The 24,126-nt window shown below is 47.9% G+C and overlaps 1 protein-coding gene across 3 annotated transcripts; it reads right to left on the reverse strand.

The window, feature by feature from the left end:
- Positions 1 to 5,368: 5,368 nt before the first annotated feature.
- On the reverse strand, positions 5,369 to 23,899 carry PPP1R10 (protein phosphatase 1 regulatory subunit 10). Of its 3 annotated transcripts, XM_081141454.1 has the most exons (20): positions 23,838 to 23,899; positions 23,107 to 23,624; positions 17,338 to 17,455; positions 16,642 to 16,728; positions 16,342 to 16,477; positions 15,858 to 15,909; positions 11,394 to 11,471; positions 11,080 to 11,253; positions 10,570 to 10,675; positions 10,376 to 10,488; positions 9,802 to 9,902; positions 9,185 to 9,332; positions 8,948 to 9,106; positions 8,601 to 8,847; positions 8,371 to 8,434; positions 8,072 to 8,266; positions 7,852 to 7,927; positions 7,512 to 7,625; positions 6,732 to 7,346; positions 5,369 to 6,488 (listed from the first exon to the last, which is right to left on the reverse strand). In XM_081141454.1, the coding sequence occupies exons 3-20, from the start codon at positions 17,442 to 17,444 to the stop codon at positions 6,379 to 6,381; spliced, it is 2,682 nt and encodes an 893-aa protein (XP_080997580.1). In that variant the 5' UTR covers positions 17,445 to 17,455; positions 23,107 to 23,624; positions 23,838 to 23,899; the 3' UTR covers positions 5,369 to 6,378. The 3 variants fall into 3 exon arrangements, with proteins under 3 accessions (XP_080997580.1, XP_080997581.1, XP_080997582.1); XM_081141455.1 differs by lacking the exons at positions 23,107 to 23,624; positions 23,838 to 23,899 and adding an exon at positions 21,338 to 21,409; XM_081141456.1 differs by lacking the exons at positions 23,107 to 23,624; positions 23,838 to 23,899 and adding an exon at positions 20,808 to 20,879.
- Positions 23,900 to 24,126: the final 227 nt, after the last annotated feature.

A 24,126-nucleotide genomic window follows, 5' to 3' on the forward strand; every position in this document is an offset into this window, starting at 1 on the left:
TACATGTATTTCATGTTACATTCTACATTTAAAATTTTCAGTTCACGGCATGGCTCAGCGGTTGAGCATCAACCTAGGATCCAGGCAATCACAGTTCGATTCCAGTCAGGGCCCATGTCAGGCTCAATCCCCAGTGGGTGTGCAGGAGGCAGCCCATCAATGAGTCACCATTGATGTTTCTATCTCCCTCCCTCTCTGAAATCAATAGAAATATTTTAAAAGAAAAATTTTTTGGTTCACTAGTTTAGATGATATGATATATAGGAATGTTATTTATAAAATGAGTACCAAAATTTTGCGTTTTAAGTTTTTGATCACTAATTTCACCACAGGTACTTCAGATGCTCCAAAATAACTTCTGCCCAAGGACACACAGTTTATTTCTTCCATCAGTATACGTAGTTTATAATGTATTGAAATTAATATACCTCAGCGTGGGCAAAGGAATGCTGCCCCTTCCCCCAGAAAACAACAACATGGAACTGGGACATGGAAAAAATTAACATTCATGTGGTGACCCTGGTAAATTAACAAAATCAAATATTTTTATTCATAAACAGCTTTTAATACCTACACTAATGTACATAATGAGCGGCATGGAAGTTCCCCTGACGTAGCGATTCTGCACCGCTTCCTGATGAAACACTCAGGACACCAGCCTGCCCAGGGCAACTGTTCCCGGAATGATGGCCCGTTGGTTTACTCCAGTGCCCTGGGCACTCTCCCTAGCCTGCAGAATGTGGACGGGTTGCCAAAGTGGGGTTGGCCAGGTGGCTCTGGTTGGGGCATTGTCTTGTACACTGAGGTTGCTGGTTCAATTTCCAGTCAGGACACGTACCCGAGTTTCGGTTCCGTCCCTGGTCAGGCATGTGAGAGAGGCAGCCGGTCTATGTTTCTCTCACAGTGGTGTTTGTCCTGTCCTCTCTGAAGTCAAAAAACGTCCTCAGGAGGATTTTTTGGTTTTTAACCTTCATCTAAAGATATTTTTTCCTGTTGCTTTTCAGAGAGAATGGGAGAGAGGAACCTTGATGTGAGAGAGACACATTGATGATTTGCTTCCCGCACGAGCACTGACCAGGACCAGGGATCAAGCCCACAATCGAGGTCCGTGCCCTTGGCCGGAATCAGACCTGGGACCCTTCAGTCCATGGGCTGAAGCTCTAACCACTGAGCAAAACCGGCCAAGGCAGCAGGTGAGGGTATTTTTAAAAGATGGCCACCCTGGCAGGTGTGGCTCAATGGTTGGAGCATCAGCCCATGGACTGAAGGGCCGTTGGTTTGAATCTGGGTCGAAGGCATGTACCTCGGTTGCAGGTTCAATCCCCAGTCCCAATTGGGGTGTGTGTGGGAGGCAACCAATCCATGTGTGTCTCTCATCAATGTTTCCCTCCCTCCCTCCCTCCCTCCCTCCCTCCCTCCCTCCCTCCCTCCCTCCCTCCCTCCCTCCCTCCCTCCCTCCCTCCCTCCTCTCCCTCAAAAAAATCCATGGGAAAAACATCCTCGGATGAGGATTAACAAGACGAAAGGAAGGTGACCGAAGGGTAAGTCCTAGATCGGTGCCAGCCAGGGTAGGACTGTTGTAGGGAAGACTTGTCAGCGGTAAGATGGAAACAGGAAAGAGCCCTGTGGCCAGTGCTGCTCTAGGGCGGTGGTCCTCTGTCCCAGCAGCAGCGTCCTGAGTCTGACACAAAGGTGGGAGCTGAGTGGTGCCTGGAGCGTGTCTCCTGGACACTAGGGGAGGAGGGGTGTCCCCTTTACAACGAGTGACTAGGAGAGACTTCTTGGAGGAAGTAACATTAAAGCCACGGCCTGAAGGAGGTGTAGGAACCAACCTGATGAGTGGAAAGAAGAGCCTTTGGGAAAGGCGCCAGGATGTGTAAAGACCCCTGAAACCTGTATAATGTTATTAACTGACATCACCCCAATCCATTCAATTAAAAAGTAAAAAGCTGGAAAGAGCTTGACACAGTCGAAGAGCATGGCTTGAGCTTGTTCTAGGTAGGTCAAGTCAGCAAGTTTTCTGAACCTCCATTGCACACAGTAAAGTAGATATAATGCTGAATTCACAAGGTTTGATGAATATAAAGTCGAAGCGTGTAGGAGCAGCCACATCCAAAGCATGTCTGTCTCTCCTCTGGATCAAGGGTGTTGAACCGTTGCCCATCATCACATTAAGCTCCCGAGCTTGAGCGGGGGCCAGGACCCACAGGACCCTGACGGAGTGGGGATATGGCCCTAGGAGCCATGGAAGAGCCTTAGTGTTTACACAGGAGTGCCAGCTGCTCTGGTTTTCATTTGTACAAATTGCCCTGGCTGCTTGGGTGGGGACAGATGGGAGAGGAGATGCCAGAAGTTAGATATTGCCTTGCAAAGGAAATACCCTTCTTCCTCTCAGAAAGTGTAGACATGGGTGTTTTCAGGTGAAGAGAATGGGAAACGGGGCTCACATTAGATGGGGCTCACCTCAGGAGTTTTGGTGCCAGAGAATCTGGAAGACGGAGTTTGCCAAGCATCAGCAAACGCTGAGATACTGGGCCAAAATGGTAGGATTTTATAATAATAAAAAAAATTTTTTTGAATGTCTTTGTTGATTTCAGAGAGAGGAAGGGGGAGAGAGAGAGAGGGGAACATCAATGATGAGAGAGTCATTGATCGGTTGCCTCCTGCACGCCCCCAACTGGGGATCAAGCCCTTAACCCGGGCATGTGCCCTGACTGGGAATTGAACCGCGATCTCCTGGATCATAGATCAATGCTCAACTGCTGAGCCACGCTGGCCAGGCTATAATTTTTTTTAAAAGAGAGAGAAGGAGAGAAAAACATCGATTTTTTGTTCTACTTATTTCCTTGGCTGCTTCTTGTATATGCCCCTGACCTGAAATCAAACCTGCAACCTTGGATATGGGGACTGCACTCTAACCAACTGAGCTAGCCAGGGTGGATTTTGTAATTTTTCAACTTTAGATTTCCCAGGAACAGAAATGGGAGAAACACAGTGCTGATGACTCAGAATTGGCAATGGAACTGATGCACCCAGGGAAGGGTTGACAGATGTTTGAGGTTGAATGGGTTTTTGGGGGTGGGGGAGCAGGAAGGAAGAACAGATCTACCTAAATGGGAGAGAAGTGCCTGCAGGGCACATACCTGGGTTGCAGGCTCCATCCCCAGCCTGGGGTCAGGACCCATTCGGGAGGCAACCAATCTCTCTCTCTCCCCCTTCCACTCTCTCTGAAAAGTAATGGAAAAAATATCCTCGGGTGAGGATTAAAAAACAAAAAAAAAAGGACTCATTAAAAATTCTAATGGGGCCCGGCCAGGCGTGGCTCAGCGGTTGAGTATCGACCTAGGATCCTAGGCGATCGGGGTTCAGTTCCCAGTCAGGGCACATGCCCAGGTTGCGGGCTCGATCCCCAGTTGGGGGCGTGCAGGAGGCGGCCGATCAATGACTCTCTCATCGATGTTTCTCTCTCCCTCTCCCTTCTCTCTGAAATCAATAAAGATATATTAAAAAAAAAAACTAATGGGAAAAAGCTTTACTCTCTATCTAAAGGTTCTTTTGGCTTATTGTAGGAGGCAGAGGGAAGGTGAGAAGCAGGCGATAGATGGAACCAGAAGGAAAGAGGCAAGTTAAAGAATGACCCACTAGCCCGGCCGGCGTGGCTCAGTGGTTGAGCATCGACCTAGGATCCAGGAGATAGAGGTTCGATTCCCAGTCAGGGCACATGCTGGGGTTTCGGGCTCAACCCCCAGCAGGGGGCGTGCAGGAGGCAGCCGATCAACAACTCATCACGGATGTTTCTATCTCTCCCTTCCTCTCTCTGAAATCAATAAAAATATATTAAAAAAAACACACACGACCCACTAGATTGGCACGTTCCTTGTTTTTTCACTTGAGCTGTGTACTTCATTGGTGTTTCACCTCTCACCTTGGCCTTCAGATTACTGCCTCCTCTCAGGTCCTCTCCTAAGTGCACAGAGCAACAGTAGGCTGGCTGCCTGACCGCCCTCCTGAGGCTGGGTGAAGGGAGAAAATGGCCCCTCCGGCCCCACTAGGGATGAGGCCCGTGAAATTTAGGAAGTTGTTGCCCTCATGTGGCCAATCTGGAAAATAACAGCCAAGAAACTTGTAGGGTAGTGACTTGTTTTCCAGATTAGCATCAGCAACACCAGGGAGCTTGTTAGAAACGCAAAATCTTGGGATCCATCCCAGAACTACTGAATCAGAACATTTGTCCCGGCCAGGCGTGGCTCAGCGGTTGAGCGTCGACCTAGGATCCAGGCGATCAGGGTTCGATTCCCGGTCAGGGCACATGCCCGGGTTGCGGGCTCGGTCAATGACTTTCTCATCATTGATGTTTCTACCTCTCTCTCCCCCTCTCCTTTCCTCTGTCTGAAATCAATAAAGATATTTTTTTTTTTTTAAAAAAAGGAACATTTGCTGGCCTCCACCCTCAATCTTATTTTTAATGGTTTTAAAATTTGATTTTAGAGAGGAAGGGAAAGGGAGAGAGAAACATCAATTGGCTGCCTTCCCTGCACCCTGATTGGGAATAGAACCTGCAATCTGGGCAAGCGCCCTGACTGGGAATCAACTGGCCACCTTTCAGTGCATCTGAGCCACCGGGTCAGGGCCCCAATCTGTCTTTTAGCGCCCTTCAGATGTTCTGATGAACACTAAAAAGCCGAAAGCCCTCCCCACAAAATGTAATACACTCCTAATTCTAGGTTCAAGAACAGATTTGAGTAACTTCCTATTCAAAGTTAACCCTATCCCTCCCTGTTCTGGTTTCCAAAACCTCGTCTTCCCAGGAACCGTTCCATCAACAAGGCCCTCAATTTAATACCTATCCTTAGCAGCTAGTAATCTGGCTCCTACCTCTCGCAGCAGGCCTTCTCCTCCAGCTCTGCAGTCACTTTTCGGGGAGAGCAGCCTGCACCTTCCTTCCCCTCCGTCTTTCCCACTGGAACTGCTCTGAAAGCACTGCTCCTGGGTTTCTCCTTCAGCCATTCTCCCTGCTTTCCTTCCTCCAACCCTCACTTAAACTCCCCCGAGCAACTCCACAGGGCTGGCAGGTCCAACCACAGCGGCTGCGCCCACCCCACCTGCCGCCCCAGCTCCGGGCTCTGTGTTCCCGGGCCCCACTGCTTGCTGAGACCACTGGTCCTGGGGTTCACTGAGCCTGTAAGTTCCTCTTCAGTCGTCCACGTCAGCAGCCTTTCACTCCCATCAGCTCTGTGACTGAAGGTAGGTCGTGTGAGTGCCACTCAAAGAACTGAGACTCCACAAAGGTTTGTATGAATGTATCGAAAACATCGGATAATGGCTGGGTCTTGTTTTTTAACGAGTCCAAACACACAGGGAGGTTAAATAAGCTGCTTCTCTTTCCACTGTTTATTATTAATGTACAAAATATACAAAACCAAAAGAAAAAAAATACTCATCCTCAAATCCATTGTGGCTCTAACCCAAGACCCTGCACAAAACCCAACCAATCCAGTTTTCATAGAAAACAACTGATGCCGAGACAGGTGGAGGAGGGCTGGGTAAGGGCCAGCTGTGTTGGTGAATGCACCCAGGAAGGTGCCTGGTGGGGACTCAGAGGTGGCCTCACTCCAACAAGGTCCCAGGTGGGGATAGGAAGCGAGCTAAATCCCAAGGCGGTACATGTAGTGTGACTGTCGGGCCCAGCACGCCAGGCTTCAGTTCATGAACAGCTGGTCTCGCTGAAGTGTTTGTTTCCAGAATGAGCTGTGTGTGCAAGGCAGACGCCACCACAGCCCACAAGCCCGTCACTGGGGGCAGTTGTGGACATGCCATCATCAAGCCCAGCAGCCACGATGCGGACACAATGCTCACACAAGGCTGCAGAGTCTGACTGGAGAAAGAACTCAGAATGTGTCCAGCTGGTGTCGAGGGAGGAGTGGGGAGCCCTGTCAGTGCAGTGGGATATCCGATACCCCTTTTACCATCTCCCCACCCCATGAGGATAGTGAACTTGGCTGGGATGGTTTCATAAGTGCAGCTGATCCCACATCAAGAGCTCTGTGCGTGGGGAGGACTCACAGGGGGCCGGTGCTCTCCGGAACAGCCAGCATTAGGCTCTCAGGCATTAAAGGTAATACTGGAAAGGGGCTTGTGTTCCAGGGCAAATCTCCTCACAAAGGGAAGCCAGCCGAGTCTCTTCTTGAGCAGTGGAGTACAGCATGTCCAGGCCCTCCTCCCCAGACTGGAGGAGAGGATGTACATCAGTGCGCACCAGTGATCAGAACCCCAGGAACATGAGCAGTGGGGACTGAGGAGGCCGGCTCCTCCTCAGCTGGGGAAGGGACAAACGGGCCTCACAGAAGCCATAACAGTGTGGGGAGGACGGGGGGGTCCCTAGGGCAGGGGGGGCCCATTGACCCCTGGGTGGTAGAAGGCACAGCTGTTCTCATAGCGGCAGTTGCCCTTCATCATAAAGTGTCGGCAAACAGGGCGGTTTGACATGTCTGGAAAAGACGGTGGGACAGTTAGATAGGAAATGGCCACCCTCACCCACCTCCAAGCCCGTGAATCCTGAGAAAGTCTTTCAGAGACAGAGCCTTGGGGATTTGGGGGGAGGGCAAAGGGTAGGAACAGCCATGCATGCTGGGAACAGGCGACCTCATATTCTGCCTGGCATACCCGGGGTAGACACTCCCCCAAATCGTGTGTGGCAGAAGAGACAAAGAGGGGCCAGGGATCATCCTCACCTCCTCCATGGCTGTGGCCTCCATCGTGCCCTCGGTGGCCCCCTCCTCCGTGGCCAGGGCCATCATGGCCACGGTGCTCATGAGGTGGCCCTCGATGGTCATGGCCTCGGTGACCAGGGACATCATGAGGCCGGTGGCCATGAGGCCCCCCATGTCCAGGGCCTTCATGGGGGCGGTGTCCACCATTTCCACCCATGCCACCGCCAGGACCTTCGTGAGGACGATGACCACTGCCACTGCCCATGCCACCACCAGGGCCTTCATGGGGACGGTGTCCTCCACCCATGCTACCGCCAGGGCCTTCATGGGGACGGTGCCCACCACCTCCAACCATGCCTCCACCAGGGCCCCCTCGTCCATTTGGGGGTCCTCCTCCAGAGCGACCTCCTCTGGCCCCTCGAAATGGAGGAGGAGGAGGAGGTTCATTTCCTCCTCGGCCTCCACGACCTCTATGGTATGGTCCAGGACCAGGACCTGGACCCCCCCGCATCGGGCCACCCCGCATGGGGTCACCAGGGCCATCCCAAAAGGGATCGCCCCCCCGGGGAGGGGGTGGGGGACCCAGGAGACGTGGACCTACTGGCCCACCAGGGCCCCCAGGGCCTCCATGGGGACCTGTTAGGAAAGAAAGGAAGAGAGACAATGTCAGCTACCTGTTAAACTCAGGGACTGCTCCCTCCCACCCTAAACCACCTCCCTCCTTTTGGTCAATCCCATATTACCAGACCAAAGTTAAGCAGATGAGCCCATTCCAACCTCTCTCTCTCTCTCACCACCTACCTGGCATAGGTCCCCCAGGACCGGGGGGGAAGTGCTGCATCCCCTTGGGTCCCCCAGGGCCTCCTTGTGGGAAACCATTGGCTATTGGACCAGGGCCTAAGAGTCCATGTGGCACTGTTAAGGGAAAGGGAATCAACCTGTCAGCAGGAGAACTCTGGAAGAGCAGCATGTCTTCTCACTTTTGTATGCCCAGCTGATTCTCCAAGACCGGCCTAGCAGAGCAAAGCTGTCTGGGTCTAGTCTCCACCTCGCCCCCTATGTCTGGCCACCAAGTGGCGTAGAATTCCCCTGCTCCCACAAGCCCATGCAGGCGTCCTCCCCGCCCGGCCCTAATGATTACCCAGCATCTGCTTGATCTTGTCCGAGTAGTCCGGCTGCTTCAGCAGTTCCTCTGAAGGATGACTATTTGGGCTACCCTGCGAGGCAAAACAAACAGAGAGCAACATCCTCATCAGCAGAGAAAGGGAGAGCCAAACGAGGAGGAAAGTGGGAAGCTGAGGCGGCCTGGGAAAAGAGAAGGGGCTTTCCAGACAGCGGACAAGAGGGAGGAGGGCTCGTACCATGATGGAGGTGAGGATCTCTTGGACATTGATGCCTCCTCCTCCAGGACCCTGGGGGCTCTTCCCAGCACCCATGCTTCCCATAAGATTGGCCAGAACAGGAGGCAACTTGGAGCCACTGGCCCCATCAGGTGAGCCGCCGGCCTCCCCAGGTTCCAGAGTCTCAACATATGGGGTCTCATCCATGGAACACTCCTGAGAGCAGAACGGAACAGTGAGGTCAACTACTAAATGAAGCAGTCTCCCAGGAGAGCCGCAGTGACATTCAGTCACAACCCCCACCACCACTTCACACTCACCTCATCTAGGGGGATGAGCTTCGGGGGTATAGGCTCATAGGGCTCAGGATCAGGCTCGTGAGGGCTAGCAGGAATGGCCCAGGGGAAGCAAAGGAAGACCAACGGTCAAATGACTCATTCAGGCCCTCGAATTTCTTCCTAACCTCCAGCCTCTCCTTAACCACCCAGGCATGCTCCCTTCAGGAGTCCAAGCGCTCGGCACCCCAGGGCATGAATCCCATTCTGCTCACCTTTCCTTGTTCAGGAAGAGCTCCTGAAGGATGCCTTTCTCCCGCTCAGCCTGGATGTACCGCTCCTGGCTGTTGCTTCCAGGGGTGACAAGAGGTGAGGGCAGAACCAGGGGCCGGGGGCACACCCACGGCACCTTCTCCTCCATGTTGTCATGGCTCAGACGCCGGGCCGTCTCAAACGCATGTCGGTCTGACAGGATCTCTCGCTTTGCTGCCTCGCCAAAGTCCTTGATCTTGTTCACATTTACTATTGGCAAGGGCCAGACGCAAGAGGGAAGGTAAGTACAACCACGCCCTTTTCCACACTCTCTGTACCCACCTATCCTACAGAAAACCTGACTTCTAACCTCGTTCAGTTTCATCCAGTTCAAAATAGAAATATTCCCTCAGTTTGCCCTCCTCAGGCCACGTCACAGTTTTCCTCTTCCTGCCTTTCCGGGTCAGCTGGCTGGGATCACCAGGACTCTCCACTGGTTTTGCATCCAGGGCTCCTGGCTCCAAAGAGGCTGTAAGCAGGAGAGGTTTCAGACCCAGGCCCTTCCTCTTAGAGAATCCCCAAAACCTGAATCACTTTCTCAATTTACCTGGGTCCAGGAGCTCTGGGACTTCCACAGGGGGAACTGGGGTCCCTGGACGGTCTGTGTCCATAGCTTCAGAAGGAGGTGCTGGCTCCGGGGAAGAAGGCTTGGCTGTGCTTGGCTCTGTGCTTGTTTTCCCTTCAAACGGGCTTGGCTGCCATGAAAGAAAAGGGAGTTAATGAGCTGACAGGAAAGCCAAGGTCAAGGCAAGGCAGTTATAGTCCAGTGTCCTAGGCAGGATGCCTGACAGTTCATATAAACGAAGACCTATGTCAAATGCTGCCCACCTTCATGTGACCAGTCTATATCTGAGACAAATTCCTTTTGCCCTCCCCAAGTCCAAGCTGCTGGGCCCTTCCTTTTTTTTAAAATCTGTTTTTGTTAATTTTAGAAACAAAGGAAGGGAGAAGAAGAGAGAAAAACATTGAGTAGATGCCCCCTGCACGCCCGCTGCTGGGGATCACACCCACACCCCAGGCATGTGCCCCAACCAGGAATCGAAGCGGTGACCTCTCGGTGCATGGGACTATGCTCAACCACTGAGCAACACTGGCCACGGTGCTGGGCCCTTCCTGTGACTTGACCTTTACACGGTCACTGACACCTCCCACCCAGGGCCATACCTTGGCAGCGGTAGGCGACAGCACCTTCTTCTTCTTCTTAATTTTGATGCCTGGAACGGGGGCCGAGTTGAGAGCATCCAGGAAGCCCAGGCCCTCCATAGCTACAAGAGGATCAAGTATAAATGGAACTATCACAGCTCCTTTACAATCCTATTCCTATAGACAAAGTCTGGGCAGAAAAATGGGGCAGTGGAGACCCTGCCTCAATTTGGGACCAATAGCTCAAGGTGACCAGAAAGCACATGCACAAGAAATTCCCGGCTTTACTCTTTCTGCTGTGCTTCTGGATGTGAACTCGAGCTCAGATAACTGACAGAGCCAGGCCCGTGGACATGACCGATCACCCTGCCAGCTGGGAGTGCCCCTAACCAGTCGGTGAAGAGCACACCTCCCATCTCATTTCTAAAATCATTCCTAAGTAATCCTATGAAACAAGTTTCAGAGGAGCAAAAATTAAAGGACACCAAGAAATCAAAGGAAAATGGAGGGAAACATTAAAGAGAAGGAACATGCCCCACATTCATTCCCATGAAGTTTGCTCCCAATTCAATACGTTTCCCCACTCTGCACTCACGCTGTGGCGGGATAATCTTCACTTTGATCTCTTTGGTAGCATTGGGTGTTGTGTTGAGCGGCTTGTACCTCTTCTCTGCATGGGGCGCAGAGTCTCCTGGGGCAGCTGCCGAGCTGTTAGAAAAGGAACCATCAGCAACACCGTTCTCGAGTCCTCAGACCCAGCCCATTCGGAAGCCCAGCACAGGTCCATACCTCTGCCGCTTGAGGGGGATGGGCTTAAGGTTGTACTTGTCAGAAACCAGCACTGCACTGGCACTCTTCTTCACAGGCACCAGGGACGGGGTCTCCAGCTCCAATCCTGAGGAAGAGACATGGGGTGGGGTTGAGCTCACACCCCACCCTCTTGACTTTTTGCTGTTAAAAATTTTTTATTGACTTTTAGAGAGGGAGGGAGAAAGAAACATCAATGTGAGAGCGAAATATCAATCTGCTGCGTCCTGCACGCCCCCTACTGGGTATTGAACTCACAACAACCTGGGCAGGGCCCTGACCTGGAATCAAACCAACCACCTTTCGGTGCACAGGACAATGCCCAGCCAGCTGAGCCACCTTGACTTTTCCTTTTGGTTCACCTAGCCTTGTAGAACTCTAAGTTTCACCCGCTAGCCTTCATCTCTTCGAGTATCATAATCCAGCCATTTTGCCATGAGGCCCTGGGTGTGCACATGCCCGCCCCCTCCTGGGGCCAGCCAGTAGCCTCACCGGTGGAGCGGAACTTGGCGTGACTGGGCGCTGTGGTTCGAAGAGACTTGGGCTTCTCCCTCTTCTTCTCTGGGACCTCCTCAGCCCGAGGCTCAGCTTTCACCTCAGTTAAAGGTCGCTCAGGAGGGGTGGTTCGACCCTTTCCCTCTTCTTTCCGCTTTTTCTTATCTTTCTCTGTTGTGGGAAAACAAAGTAGAAAAAGATTTTATTTAGATAAAGAGGAAGACTGCCAGGCAGAGGTGAAGTAGGCTGAGGACACTGGAGGCCACCGCCGTGGGAATGAATCAGTAAGGGTAAAGGACATAGGGCCTCACCAGCAGGCTGGGCACCACTCTGGGAGCGGATGACAGCCATCCAGTCGCTGACCAGGACTGAGGCCAATTTCCGGAGCTCTGCAGGTGACAGAAAGAGGAAATGCCTAAATAACTTAAAATATTATCCTTCCAGTAACAGAAAAGAGAGATGTTTGAATATTTATTGCAGAGTACATTATAAAAACTACACCAGTGCTTCATACATTTAGGGTGGGCAAAAGTAGGCTTATAGTTGAGTATGTTGAAACAGAGTTTATTCTGGATTATTTATTTATTTGTAAACCTACTTTTGCCCATCCCTATATATCTCCTGTAATTATTAAAATTTGAAGATTTTAATTTTTTTTAAAAAGAGTAGTTAATTGCATATATGCACAACGCAAGGACACGGACAATGGTGGAGAGAGGGACTGGGGAGGGGGAAGGGACGGGGTGGAGCGGGTCATTGGGGAGAAAAAGGGACATCTATAATATTTTAAATAAAAGTAAAATTTAAAAAAAAAAAAAAAAAAGAGTAGTTATTGAGCCTGGCTGGTGTGGCTCAGCGACTGCACATCAACCCACAAACCAAGAGGTCACCAGTTCGGCTCCGTCAGGGCACATGCCATGCCCGAGTTTCGGGCTTGATCCCTAGTAGGGGTGTGCAGGAGGCAGTTGATCAAGGATGTTTCTCTCATTGAAGTTTCTATCCCTCTCCCTTCCTCTCTCTCTAAAAATCAATGAAAACATATCTTTTAAAAATTAAAAACTTAAAAAAATAATGTATTGATTTTTTAGAAAGAGGGAGTGAGAAGAAAGAAATACTGATATGAGAGCGTAACATCGATCAGCTGCCTTCTACACACCTCTACTGGGGATTGAGCCCGAAACCCAGGCACGTGTCCTGACAGGGAACCGAACCAGCAACCTCTCTGCGCAGGCGGTGATGCTCGACCGACTGAGCCAAATCAGCCAGGGCCAACAACCTGAAGATTTTTTTTTAATCCTCACCTGAGGACATTTTTTCAATTGCTTTTCAGAGAAAGTGGGGTGGGGGGAGGAGCATCAATGTGAGAGAGACACATCATGCCTCTCGCAGCCACCCTGACCAGGGCCAGGGATCGAGCCTGCAACACAGGTACATGCCCCCTTGGTTGGAATTGAACCCGGGACCCTTCAGTCTGTGGGCCGACACTCTAACCACTGAGCCAAGCTGGCTAGGGCAACCTGAAGATTTTTAATCCCCCACCACAAACACAGAAGTACAGAGATTAATCACAAAACTAGAAAGCGGCAAGTAAGAACCCAATACTTATGTTCTTCCCTGTCTGTTAAAAGAACAGAAACTGGCTGCCTGGTGTGGCTCAGTGGTTAGAGTGTCAGCCCTTGAACCAAAGGATTTTGGGTTTGAGTCCCAGTCAAGGGCAAGTACCTGGGTTGCAGGTTCGATCTCCGACCACAGTTAAGGGGTGTGGGGGAGGCAACCAATGGACACATCCCTCCTGCCTTTCCACTCTATCTAAAAAAAATTTTTTTTTTAATTAATGGAAAAAACGTCCTCAAGTGAGGATTAACAATAAAAACCCAGAAACTAAAATCAGGAGAAAGGTAGGCAGAGTCAAGTCTCTGAAGGGCTACTAGATTCTAAAACAAACAGCATTATTCTGCATTGTCCTAAAGGCAAACTTAATCTCAAGTCTCAAGGAAGCTGATTTAGATCCATCTTACAAAAGATTTTCTAGGCAATGTTTTTTTCCAGAATACTGCAAGTGATAACTGCTTTTTAAAAATCAATTAAGTAGCCCTGGCCATTGTGGTTCGGTGGTTAGAGCGTCAACCCACGCATCGAAGGGTAGCGGGTTTGATTCTGGTCTAGGGCACATACCTGGGTTGTGGGGTGGCTCCCTGCCCCCAGGTCAGGAGGACTGCCAGAGGCAACTAGTCGATGTTTCTCTCTCTCTCTCTACCCATCCCTCCCTCTCTCTATCCCTTCCACTCTCTGAAAAGCAATGGAAAAACACAGCCTCAGGTGAGAATTAACAACAATAAAAAAAATCAAGTATAGCAAGGGTGAAAAAGAACTTAAAAACAGACCAATTTAGGGTTACAATTTATCTAAAGAAAAAAGTCCAGAGAATTTTAAAGAACAGAATTTGTATGTAAATATGGAAAAAATACCTCTGTAGCTCTTTCCTTTTGTACTTGGCAAATAACATCTCATCTATGTTCTCTCTCTTCTTGCCAACATTTCCACTTACAGACTCATTTAATAATGAGATTGTCATATAACATTAAAACCTAAATTTTCAAAATAGTCACACAACTGGCAATTTCTGTACCTAAGGCAAGATGAATGTCAATGCATCCCCAATGCAGGAACACCTCAAAACCTTTTTGGAGCAACTGATACTATGGTCCAGTGAGAATTCATGACAGTGGATAATGAAAGTACAAACTTCTATATCCAGAGGAAGTATAATAATTAAATCTGTATTTAACGAAGGCAGCACAGGGGACAGCATACCTGACAGTGAGGGAACAAAAGATGGGCAATGACTCAATGGGCTCTTCTGGGATATATATTATACTACAGGTTTATTCTTAAAGGTACTCTGAGATGTCACAAAAACAGCAAAGTGCTCTGTATCTAAAAGGACCTAAAAACTGGGAATTAATACAACTGAAAGAACGGAAAGGTAGGGGCCCTGGCCAGTGTAGCTCAGTTGATTGAATGTGTCATCCCATGCACAAAAAGGTCACTGATTTGATTCCAAGTCAGGACACATGCTTGGGTTTCAGGCTCAACCCCCAGTAGAGGGCATACGGGAGGCAGTCAATAGATGTTTCTCTTTCTCCCCTCCCTCTCTCCAAAATCAATAAAACCATATTATAAAAAAAAATTGAAAGTTAGGGAATGTTTTTCACCTAAACAATACTGTGAGTTAAATCCTTTATCTTCTTTTTTTATTGTTGACAGTATTACAGATGTCCCCCATGTTATCCCCTTTGCCCCCACCCCACCCCCAGTCTTCACCACACTATTGTCTGTGTCCATGGGCTATGCATATATGCATATAAGTTCTCTAGTTAATCTCTTCCTGTCCCCCTTTGAGATCTGTCAGTCTGTTCCATGAATCCATGCCTCTGGAACTATTTTGTTTGTCAGTTTATTTTGTTCATTATATTCCACATATATTCCTCATCACATGAGATCATGTGATACTTCTCTTTCTCTGACTGGTTTATTTCGCTTAGCATAATAAATCCTTTATCTTAGAAAGTGTTCCCAGTGTTTTCTCCTATAGCTAAAAGAACTTCATAAAGGCTAACCCAGGCCTAGATGCTCCCTCTACACCAAATAGCCAAAGCCTCTTTCCAAAAGGGCCTAGCACACCACCCCTAGTACACCACTCCCTTTAGACCAAGAGCAGATCTGACCAGGAGGAGATCAAGCACTGCTAGAACACTGCTCACTTGCAGGATACTAGGGTCTTATGCTCCAGATTTATGCTGTGGGTGTAAAATCTTTGGATATTGAACCCTTGGGTACACACCATTTTTTCCTCTAAAGAAAAGTCTGTGATTTTCTGGAGCGAGGCTCTAACTTCAAGCCAGAACTGTATGGCCATGGCCAGGAGCTCCAAAACCCTGCCTTAGAAAAGGGAAGATCTGCTGCTATGAAAGCTATGCTATACTCCAGGAGTTGGGATTCTGCCCATGCGCTACAGAAGGTGTTAAAATGGCAGAACTACTATATTATGTAGAAAAAGAGAAGTCAATGATGATGAGACACTCTACAATGACACTTTTTCTCCCCAAAGAATTTTAAGTGTATGACTTTTGCACTAAGAGTTCTCTTTTTTGTACATTTTATTTACTGATTTGAGAGACTGATTTGCTGTTCCACTTATTTATGCACTCATTGGTTGCTTCTTGTATATGCCCTGACCAGAGATCAAACCCACAACCTTAGTGTATTGGGACGACACTCTAACCAACTGAGCTACCTGGCCAGGTAGCACCAAGAGTTCTTAAGAATCGGCTTCTAGCCCTGGCCGGGTAGCTCAGCTGGTTAGAGCACCGTCTTGATACACCAAGGTTGCTGGTTCAATCCCTGGTCAGGGCACATACAAGAAGCAACCAATGATGTATAAATGAATGGAAAACAGAACAATGTTTTCCTCTCTCCCTCTCTTTCTCTAAAATAAAAAATAAAAATAAAAAAGTTTAAAAAAAAAATCAGTTTCTAGTTAAAGTATGGTATACCTTATCTTACCCTCAATAGTAGAGAAATGAACAAATCCTATTCGAAACTGAGACTAGGAGAGAGGGGACAGGTTAGAGGAACTAAATTTTTAAAAGAGAGGAAAACAAATTGAGGTAGAAAGAGCAATGAAGAAGGTCCAGTCCAAGAGTGGGGCCAGGCAGGAGGGAATTACGTGGAGTAGCAGAGGAAAGCCCAGGCGGGGAAGGGCTGGCCCCTACCTTCATCCTCACTTGACTTGCTCAGCTGCTTCACCAGTTTGGCTGTGTTGTTCTGTGAGAGACAGGGAGCAGCAGAAAGGTAAATGCCAGGAGGACAGAAAGGCCACTCACAACTAACAACCCCCCAAACTCACAATCTCTTCTCAGCCCCTTACCAGTGACTAACACTGATATTGTACTTTACCTTTTATAAAACCTTTGTGGGCATAGTCTTATTTGATCCTTAATATAATCCAGTTAGGTAGGTACAATTATTCCCATTTTATAGAAGAAAAAACTGAGGCTCAGATATATGGAGTGCCCCAAGCCACACACCTATTAAAGGAGATAAATTTGAACCAAGTCTTCTGATTCCAAATTCCTATTTTTCCTACCATTCTCTCTCACAGGCCCAAAATCACAGTCACCTCAGAGTCAGTGTAAGTTTTTCATCTGTCAGGCTAAACTAAAAGGGACACACTGAGGTGGTCAAGACCAAAGGTACCTGCTTGAGGTGGTCCACGGTGAGTGGTAGGTGCTGCAGGGTCAACAGAATTTGTTGCAACAGGGGCATGTTGTTGGTCGTCTTTGAATATGTCAACCAATTGTTAAGAAGCTTGTAGCCACCAACATCAATAAACCTGTAGGCAGGTAGGAGAAATATCTGATGCCCTTCCCGGGTTTTGGAAGGGTCACATCCCACACTCCTAGTTCCCCACCAGCAACCCAGGAACCCCATGACCACCCCCCCCCCCCCGCCGTCTAACTACACCTTCCCATCCCAGCCACCAAGATCCCCACTTACTTGACCAATATTTCTGGTGACTGAGTCTGCAGCAGAATGTTCAAGTAAGTGCATCGACTCACCATCTTCCGTGCTTCCTTCATCAGACTGTAGGAGAGGACCGGGTTAGGAATGGAGCAGTCAGAGCGCTGCTTCTTCCAGCAGCAGAGCCTCTAACCTGTGAGCACCTGGACATCCCCGATAACTTGGGACTTTGCTACAGAGTGGGTCACATGGGCCTCTAGGAAGATGGGATGGATCCAGAGTGAAATGGAAACCCACAGGAGGATGGAAAAGAACTGGGGGGTGAGCATCACTGCTTCCTTAACACACAGGACACATCTGATTCTACTTGCAGGTGAAGAGTCCCAGTCCTCAACAACCAGCCTTCAGCAGTCTGTTCAGGACTGGCTTAGCCATTTGCTTCCCCTGGGGATGTAAAATGTGACCCAAAACAGAACCAAGAATTCTGTCACCTGGCTACCCATTTCCTTCCAAAGGGTGACTCCCCTGAGACTGTGGATATCCAAATATCTAATTCCATTATACCCAGGAATCAAGGGATTGCCTTTTCCTATCACTTATTCTAAAATTATTGGGCTTCAATCCCATCCCACTGACTTTCCCTTTCCTTCCCAGGCACACTTGGCCTGTCTACCTTAGTCACAACATACAATATCCTCCACTCACAATGAATCCGAAAAGGGGTAGACTCACCTGAAGATCTTGGAAATCCCATCCACACTCTTGACTTCCCCATCTCGGTTAAGGAAGCTATCCAGGCCTTTGAGAAGCTCTTTGGGGTCTATGGGACCTGAACCCATGACTGAGGTTTCTAAGATGAGAGAACAAAACAAACCCACAGAATAAATGAGTGGCAAGGACAATGCCAGCATGTCCTCTAATAAAACCCATTTCCACATCTGACAAAATATAGTGACTATTCAATTTATGTTCAACTACACTCACCATTTTAAAATAAGGAAAATCAACACAGACCATAGTCAGCACTGAGAAAACAGCCCTGGCAAGTTAAGCATGGCTACTACATGACTGGAGGACTAGGGCAGCACACCTCTCCCCTCCCAGTTACATCCTTCCTAGGACAGCTGACAATTAAATAGCATTAGAGCTAAGATTCACATCCCTGTAACAAAATGCTCAATTCTCCAAAGTACTTTTGCTTATTGTTAAGTCCTATCTCTACTTCGTTGCTTGTAAATCTGGTTTGAAAAAAAACCACCTGTGACTTGATAAAAACTAGGACAATCTTGGGTGTTGGGCTAAATGTCTTCCAGGAGTAGTCAATTCCTTTTTAACTTAGCTCATTAAGAATCATAATCACAAGTGGCAGGATATGTACTACTTGCACCAGTCGACAATCAGCTGAAGTGATAGGTGACAAAGAAACAAAACTTGAAAACAGAACCTTTCCTCGGGGGAGGTGTAGTTCCCAGAAATGGAGACAAATGGATGCAAAGGCAACCAAGCAGGTCCTCAGCCTTAAATGGAATGTCGCTCATTAACCAAATACTGCGAAAGTTTTTATTGTTTCAAAGTTAAGAGCATGATTAGTTTGTGGTTTCAAAAGCAAAGGTGCAAATCTGATCCCCTATTTCCACCCACCCCCAAATCATATCACTATTCAAGATCCCTAAGAAAGGCCTGAAATTAAAAATCATGGAATCAAAAAGATGGAATAAAGGTAGAAGGTGGGAAAATGCCATTAAATTTTAAGTAGCTAGGTTAGACCAGGTCAGAAAAGGAGTTAAAAGTTAAACTGCTGATGTGGGATAGAGAAGTGTGAAGCAATTTCTAGGCCAGAAACCAGGTTCCAGAGAGGAAGTTGAGAATCAATATGGCTTTGATTGGTATTTTTACCCATAATACCTCAAAACACCTCTGAGAACCCCAAAAGAAAGCCACCTCAATAATATCTGCTTTTGGGAAATCAAGTTAACACACTGGGAAGGAAGGAAGCAAGAAGAAAACCTCGTGCACCTTGCTTCTAGCACAGTTAACAGACAGGATCCCAACAGAAGTGTGGGGAAATCAAGGCTTTACAAAAACGAATATACTTTGTGCAGAAAAGAGAACAGTTTTCCTATCATGTAAATTAGTTCTCAGACAAAAAACAAACAATAAACTGCAACAATCTTAACCTTTAAGTCCTCCCAACAAAAAGCTCAGTAAATTTCTAAATGCATAGGTCTTAACAACCTTGGCAAAAAGAGGCAGAAGCAAGGAGGAGAGGGAGCTGGTTCTTGAGATCACAAAGTGCGCACTGAATACAGGGAGAGGAGATGAGGTAAGAAATGCTGAGAGAGGAGCAAATCTGGGTTAATTGTGCTGTGACTACCGCCCTGGAACTTCCACAAGGACAGGTAGACCCTGAAGTCAGAGGAAAAAACATTGAAGAATATCAGATAAGAAGTGCACAGACCAAATCTGTGGTGATTCTTATACAGACAGACACAAGGATAAAGGAAATTTTCCCATGTAGTAGATACCACATACTACAGACACTAAAAAGAGATATATAGATACAATAAACGGAGATATAAAACAGATTTTCCGTCTATTGAAGACTGAAAAAGCAATGAACAAATCCAAATAACACATATCATCAGCAACCAAGATATATACAATTTGACAAAAAAGCCTTCAATTAAACTATCACCTCAAACCAGCCCTCCTAAATACAGCTGACCCCAGAGTCAAAACTGGAGTTGAATATACATCACCTTGGAGAACTCCCTTTTACATATCCAACTAACAGTTAAGCCAACAGGCCTGCTACCCCTGCTTCCTTCAGAAACTCAAAAAATTATCACCTGAGCTCAAATGTTCCTTCACTTAAGAGGATGGGAGACAAGAGAGATCAATTAGTACAAAGCTAAATTCTGTCTAGCGCCTTCTGCTGGGAATGGGACCCAGGGACTTTTCCATTCTCATTCGTAACAAGCAAGAATAAGTCAGTCAAGAGAAGCTAGGAGACAAAGCAGAAGTAATGTTAAATATTCATTTTCCATTATTTTCCCCTATTATATTTAAAAAATACAATGAACAAAACTAAATTTTCTCTCACAAGCACCAATCTTGTGATTAAAAGGTGAGTTTTCTCATAACTTTCCCACAGGAAGATTAGCTTTCACTCATTTAAAATTAAGGACCCCAAGTGTCTGACAACCCAATTTCCCTCTTTTGAAGTTAGTACATTTTGAAAGAAGTTCCAAGGCACTCAAGTGGAAAGGAATAAAGAGCCTAAATTCCGGGCACAAGCCTCCAGTACAAAAGGCAAATGAGTGACCAGGGGCGGGGCAGTGACCAAGTGTCATAACATTACCTAGTCATAATACGGAGCCTGCAATGGAAGCTTGAGGAAGCTTTCTGGAACCAAAAATAATCTAGTGCATGATATACTGTAATTTCCTTGAAGGCAGTACAGAAGGGAGGGTGGAGGGAGCAAGCCCTGGGCTATCTCCACCTTGTCCTATGCTATGCTCTTTATGGAGGATGTTGCAGGCAGAGACCTCCACAACTGACACAAGGCACTGGGGAGTTTTCTACTATTCTTACCAGTGATACAATTTAAAAGTCCAGAAGTGACACTGACTCTTGCCTCCAAAATGAATTATACTTGAGGGTTATTTAATTAAATAGGGTGAAAACTATTTAGCTTGGCTAAAGTTATTCCATACCCATCACCAATGAAACAGAACAGGGTTGGTTCAGGACAAAAATTCTATGCAAGTCAGAGTTCTTTTTAAAACAATCACAATACTCTTCTAACAAAGGAGGAAGGAGTCAGAGTTTAGCTTAACTTAGAGGCTTTAGCATTTCTGGAAATGAAAATGCTTTGTACCTAAGCATTTCCCCTTCCTTTCCTCAATGTTTGATGCATTTCTTAACGTGACTCAACAGTGGACTGAATTATGTCTCTCAGGTGGTTCACAAGGATGTACCTTTCTTCTAAGTAGTAAGCCCTATCTCTCAGTTATTTTGAAAACCTGGTGCACGAGCTCCCCGAAAGCTTATTCATAAATCACCACCCCCACCCCATCCCAACAGGAAAGGATCCCAGAATAGAACTCTGGCCACAAACTACAAGGATCAGTTTTTCCAGAAGGACTTTGTTTCTCATCTCCCAAGTTAATGAAGGTTGTCTTTATTAATCCCCTGCTCACTAGAGATCAGGAACCCCAGTGGGCAGAATGTTCAGCTCCCAAGGAAGGTATGCTGCAGAGGCACAATGCAAACTGCTTAAAAGATAAAAAAAACTTGTGGTCAATAGACATGTGGAAGACATGTCCCTCCCATCCAATCCATAAGTTTAGTAACTTGAGAATTCACACCCAGTAGAAAATTAGCCTGAAGTCTCACCCGTCACCATGGCAGTTGTACCAAATGGCTTTCCAGTTCTGCCTAGAAACCTCCATGATTCAATGCAGGACTTTAAAAAAGTAAAGGTATATGGAGAATCTGGTAAAGATTTGACTTTGGAAAAGTAGAAGGGACAGGATCCCACGACCCCCCTCAGGCAGGGCCTGGCTTTCCTGCAGGCACCCACTGCACAAGTTGAAAATGAAGGCATTCTCCTCCCCGTGTTTTAAGGAATTCCTTTTACAAGGTAAGGAAAAAGAAACTCAAAAAAGGTGGCCCTTGGGATAAAAGAAATGCAGGCCGTGAAACGTAATACCAGAAAGGTTTTGCTTACCAGGAAACGTGGCCGGGCTGCCCCTGCCTCGAGCTTACCACTGCGGCCTCCTCTCTGAGGCTTCTCCTCCCAGTACCAAAGCACAGCAGCCAAGCGACTGCGGAGGCGACGGCGGCCCGGCCGAGGGGCGACCGGCCAGGGGCCGGCGCGGGGCCCGGGCCGCGCCCCGGCGCCCCTCCCCAGGTGCCCCACTCGAGCCACGCACCCCACAGCTCCCACGCTCAGAGTCGGTTTCACTAGTTCCCTGCCCCTGGCAACTGAGGTGGGGAAAACCTCCAAGCGGTTGTGATGAGGGAAAGGTGACAATAAAAGCATCAGGCTCATGTTAAAAACTGGCTGCCCACGGAGATGAACAGCCTCAAGACCTAACTGCTGTAAGCTTCCCGCCCTCTAGGATAAAGGCTTCACAAAGATAACACTCTAGAGAAACCAAGACTCCCCTGGGCGCGGGCAGGGGTCCAGGGCAGCGGCCGAGGGGCGGGGCGGGGCGGGGGCCGCAGGCTCCTCCCCCGGCCGCCGGGAAGAAGACCGGCGGCGGCGCCATTTTGCGGCGGCGAGGCCGAGACCTGCGCCCGCCCCGCCGGCAGAGGCCCACTGGCAGCCCCTGCTTTTTCTTGGTCAGAAACCAAAAACCAGTCCCCATCCTTAAGTCTTTGACCTATTTTGAGTAAGAGCGTTGTGAAAGGAAAAGCAATTAAAATATTAAAAATAACAATTTTCTGTGGGGAAGAATTGAACTTGCAATTGAGGATCAACCTACCATCGATCACCCCCATCCTCCAAACAAAGGGAAAGGGGGAGGACTTGGCTCCCTCAACAAATAGGGCTGAGGGAGGACAAAAATGGGAGACACAATCTGCAGCACTGCTTGGAAGACAAAAGGACAAGGAAAGTCGCCATATTGAAGCAGGGAAGAAAAAATCCTATTAACGACACAATTTTTTTAGAAAGCTAGCATTCAAGTGCACTAAATGGCTTTAAAAATTATACTCCTGAATTCCACATTCCCCAACCTTTCCACCCTCTAATCCCATCAAAAAGTATCAAGTTAAAATGTTAATCTTTTGCTTTTAAATAACTTAGGCAATCTGCAACAATTACAAAACATTTACTTCAACTACTATCTTGTATGTACTGGCACTATTATATTTTGTCCTGAATTAAGTGTCTTGCAATCTTTATTCCTAGATTGCCACCTATTTTAACCACACAAATATAACCCAAGCACATTACATTAAATTGAGAGGATTTAACAATCTTAAATCATAGCCAGCTAATATTTGTGCCCATCTCCTTACCCTGCAATCTTTATGTACAGATTGCTTATTAATCTGGCAAATTGAAAGGCGCCCTGCTTGTCTCACACACAAAGAAGTGGGACTTCTGAGCCACAAGATCCACCATCTTTTGTATGTGAGCTCATTAACCCTTTTGAAGACTGCTGCTAAAGGGAGGACGGTAGCCATTCCTCCTTATAAAAGCAAATTTAACGCTTGGCAGTCTGGAAATTGGCTGGATTACCAAGGGTTAACCATCAAAATGCTCACTTGCGGGCCCTCCCTCCCCTCTCCTAGCCTGCAGCAGGGCAGGGAAGAAGTAGGTGGTAGAGAGACTGTTAGACACAAAGGCCCCTTTTAATGGAGATTAAGTGACCGGCTTGGTCCTTTCTCCAGCTCTATGGTCTCATTTCTTCCTCTCATTTTTTGGTTTCACAAAGGGAAACGTTGATTTCTTGTTGCAAGGCTCGTTTTTGAAAATTCGACACTTACTATCCAATTTTTTTGCGACGTCAGCACCTCGGGCTCAGGGGGGAGGGGGTTAAAATTTTGGAGAAAAAAAATTGAAACCACCAACCAGGACCCAAATTTCTATTTGGGGGGCCTCATTGGATCAAAAAGTCTCTTAAAAAAACAAAGGCCAACTCAGTATTCATTCCCCCCCTCCCAACTCCCTTTAGGGAGGGGGGGGTCGTAGAAAAAAAGTTCTGAGTGGATTCAAAAAAGTAAACGCTGGTAAGTGAATTTGGGTGGGTTTGGGAAGGGAGGGTGGTTGATTATTTTTGAAGTTATGTGGTGACGGTCCTTCGGCCACAGATTTCAAGTCCCAAGCAGCGTGGGCTGGTGGGGTGGGCAAGATAGGTGGGAAGGGACAGAAGACACAAGTGGTTGGGCCGGTGGCTGCTGTTTTCCCTTTCCCCCCGCTCAGGATCCTTTCAAGGGCTTAGATGTTGACGCGGCTTTTCTTTTTTCCTCGTGGCCGGCCTGTCTTTCTCCGAGAAAATTCAAACCTGGGGTAGAAGGAACACAAGGGAGAAAGATGTAATCAGAACGGGTTGCTTTTAAACACACCCCAAACTACCATTTTTGTTGTCCCAAACACCTCCCTGTCCAATCCGGACCTTCATGTGAGCCGAGGCTCTCAAATCCAAGCCAAATTCGTTCCCCAGTCCAACGCTCTCAAGAAAATTTTAACCCCTAACCGATAAACCACCGGAACTTACCTCTAAACGAACCCCAGAATGGCGGCTGCCCGCTCGGGCGAAGTCTTTTATACTGGGACCCCACCCAACGCGCCCAAACCTGCTAGCGCGCCTCCCTTGTCGCGAGACATTGTGCGCGAGGCGTAAATTCATTGGCTAACCCGAAACACAACTCGCTAACTGATTGGCTACCCTTCCTTCACCTTCGCTCAGCCCACTCCCTCCTCCCCGTCACTCTCCGCACGTTTTTCCACCTCCTGCCTAAGGGGGCGGGAGGAGCGTGCGCGTGGCCGGAGAGCCTAGCACCTCC

Source organism: Miniopterus schreibersii, assembly GCF_964146895.1.
Source record: "Miniopterus schreibersii genome assembly, chromosome: 6".
NCBI lineage: Eukaryota > Metazoa > Chordata > Mammalia > Chiroptera > Miniopteridae > Miniopterus > Miniopterus schreibersii.

Excerpts from the sequence above, each read along its gene's own strand:
- PPP1R10 (XM_081141454.1), bottom strand. The coding sequence starts at position 17,444 with ATGGGTTCAGGTCCCATAGACCCCAAAGAGCTTCTCAAAGGCCTGGAT. Across the intron at positions 16,729-17,337 it reads GGGATTTCCAAGATCTTCAG|TCTGATGAAGGAAGCACGGA; the intron begins GTGAGTCTACCC and ends CCTCTCCTACAG. Across the intron at positions 10,489-10,569 it reads ATCCCCCTCAAGCGGCAGAG|CTCGGCAGCTGCCCCAGGAG; the intron begins GTATGGACCTGT and ends CTTTTCTAACAG.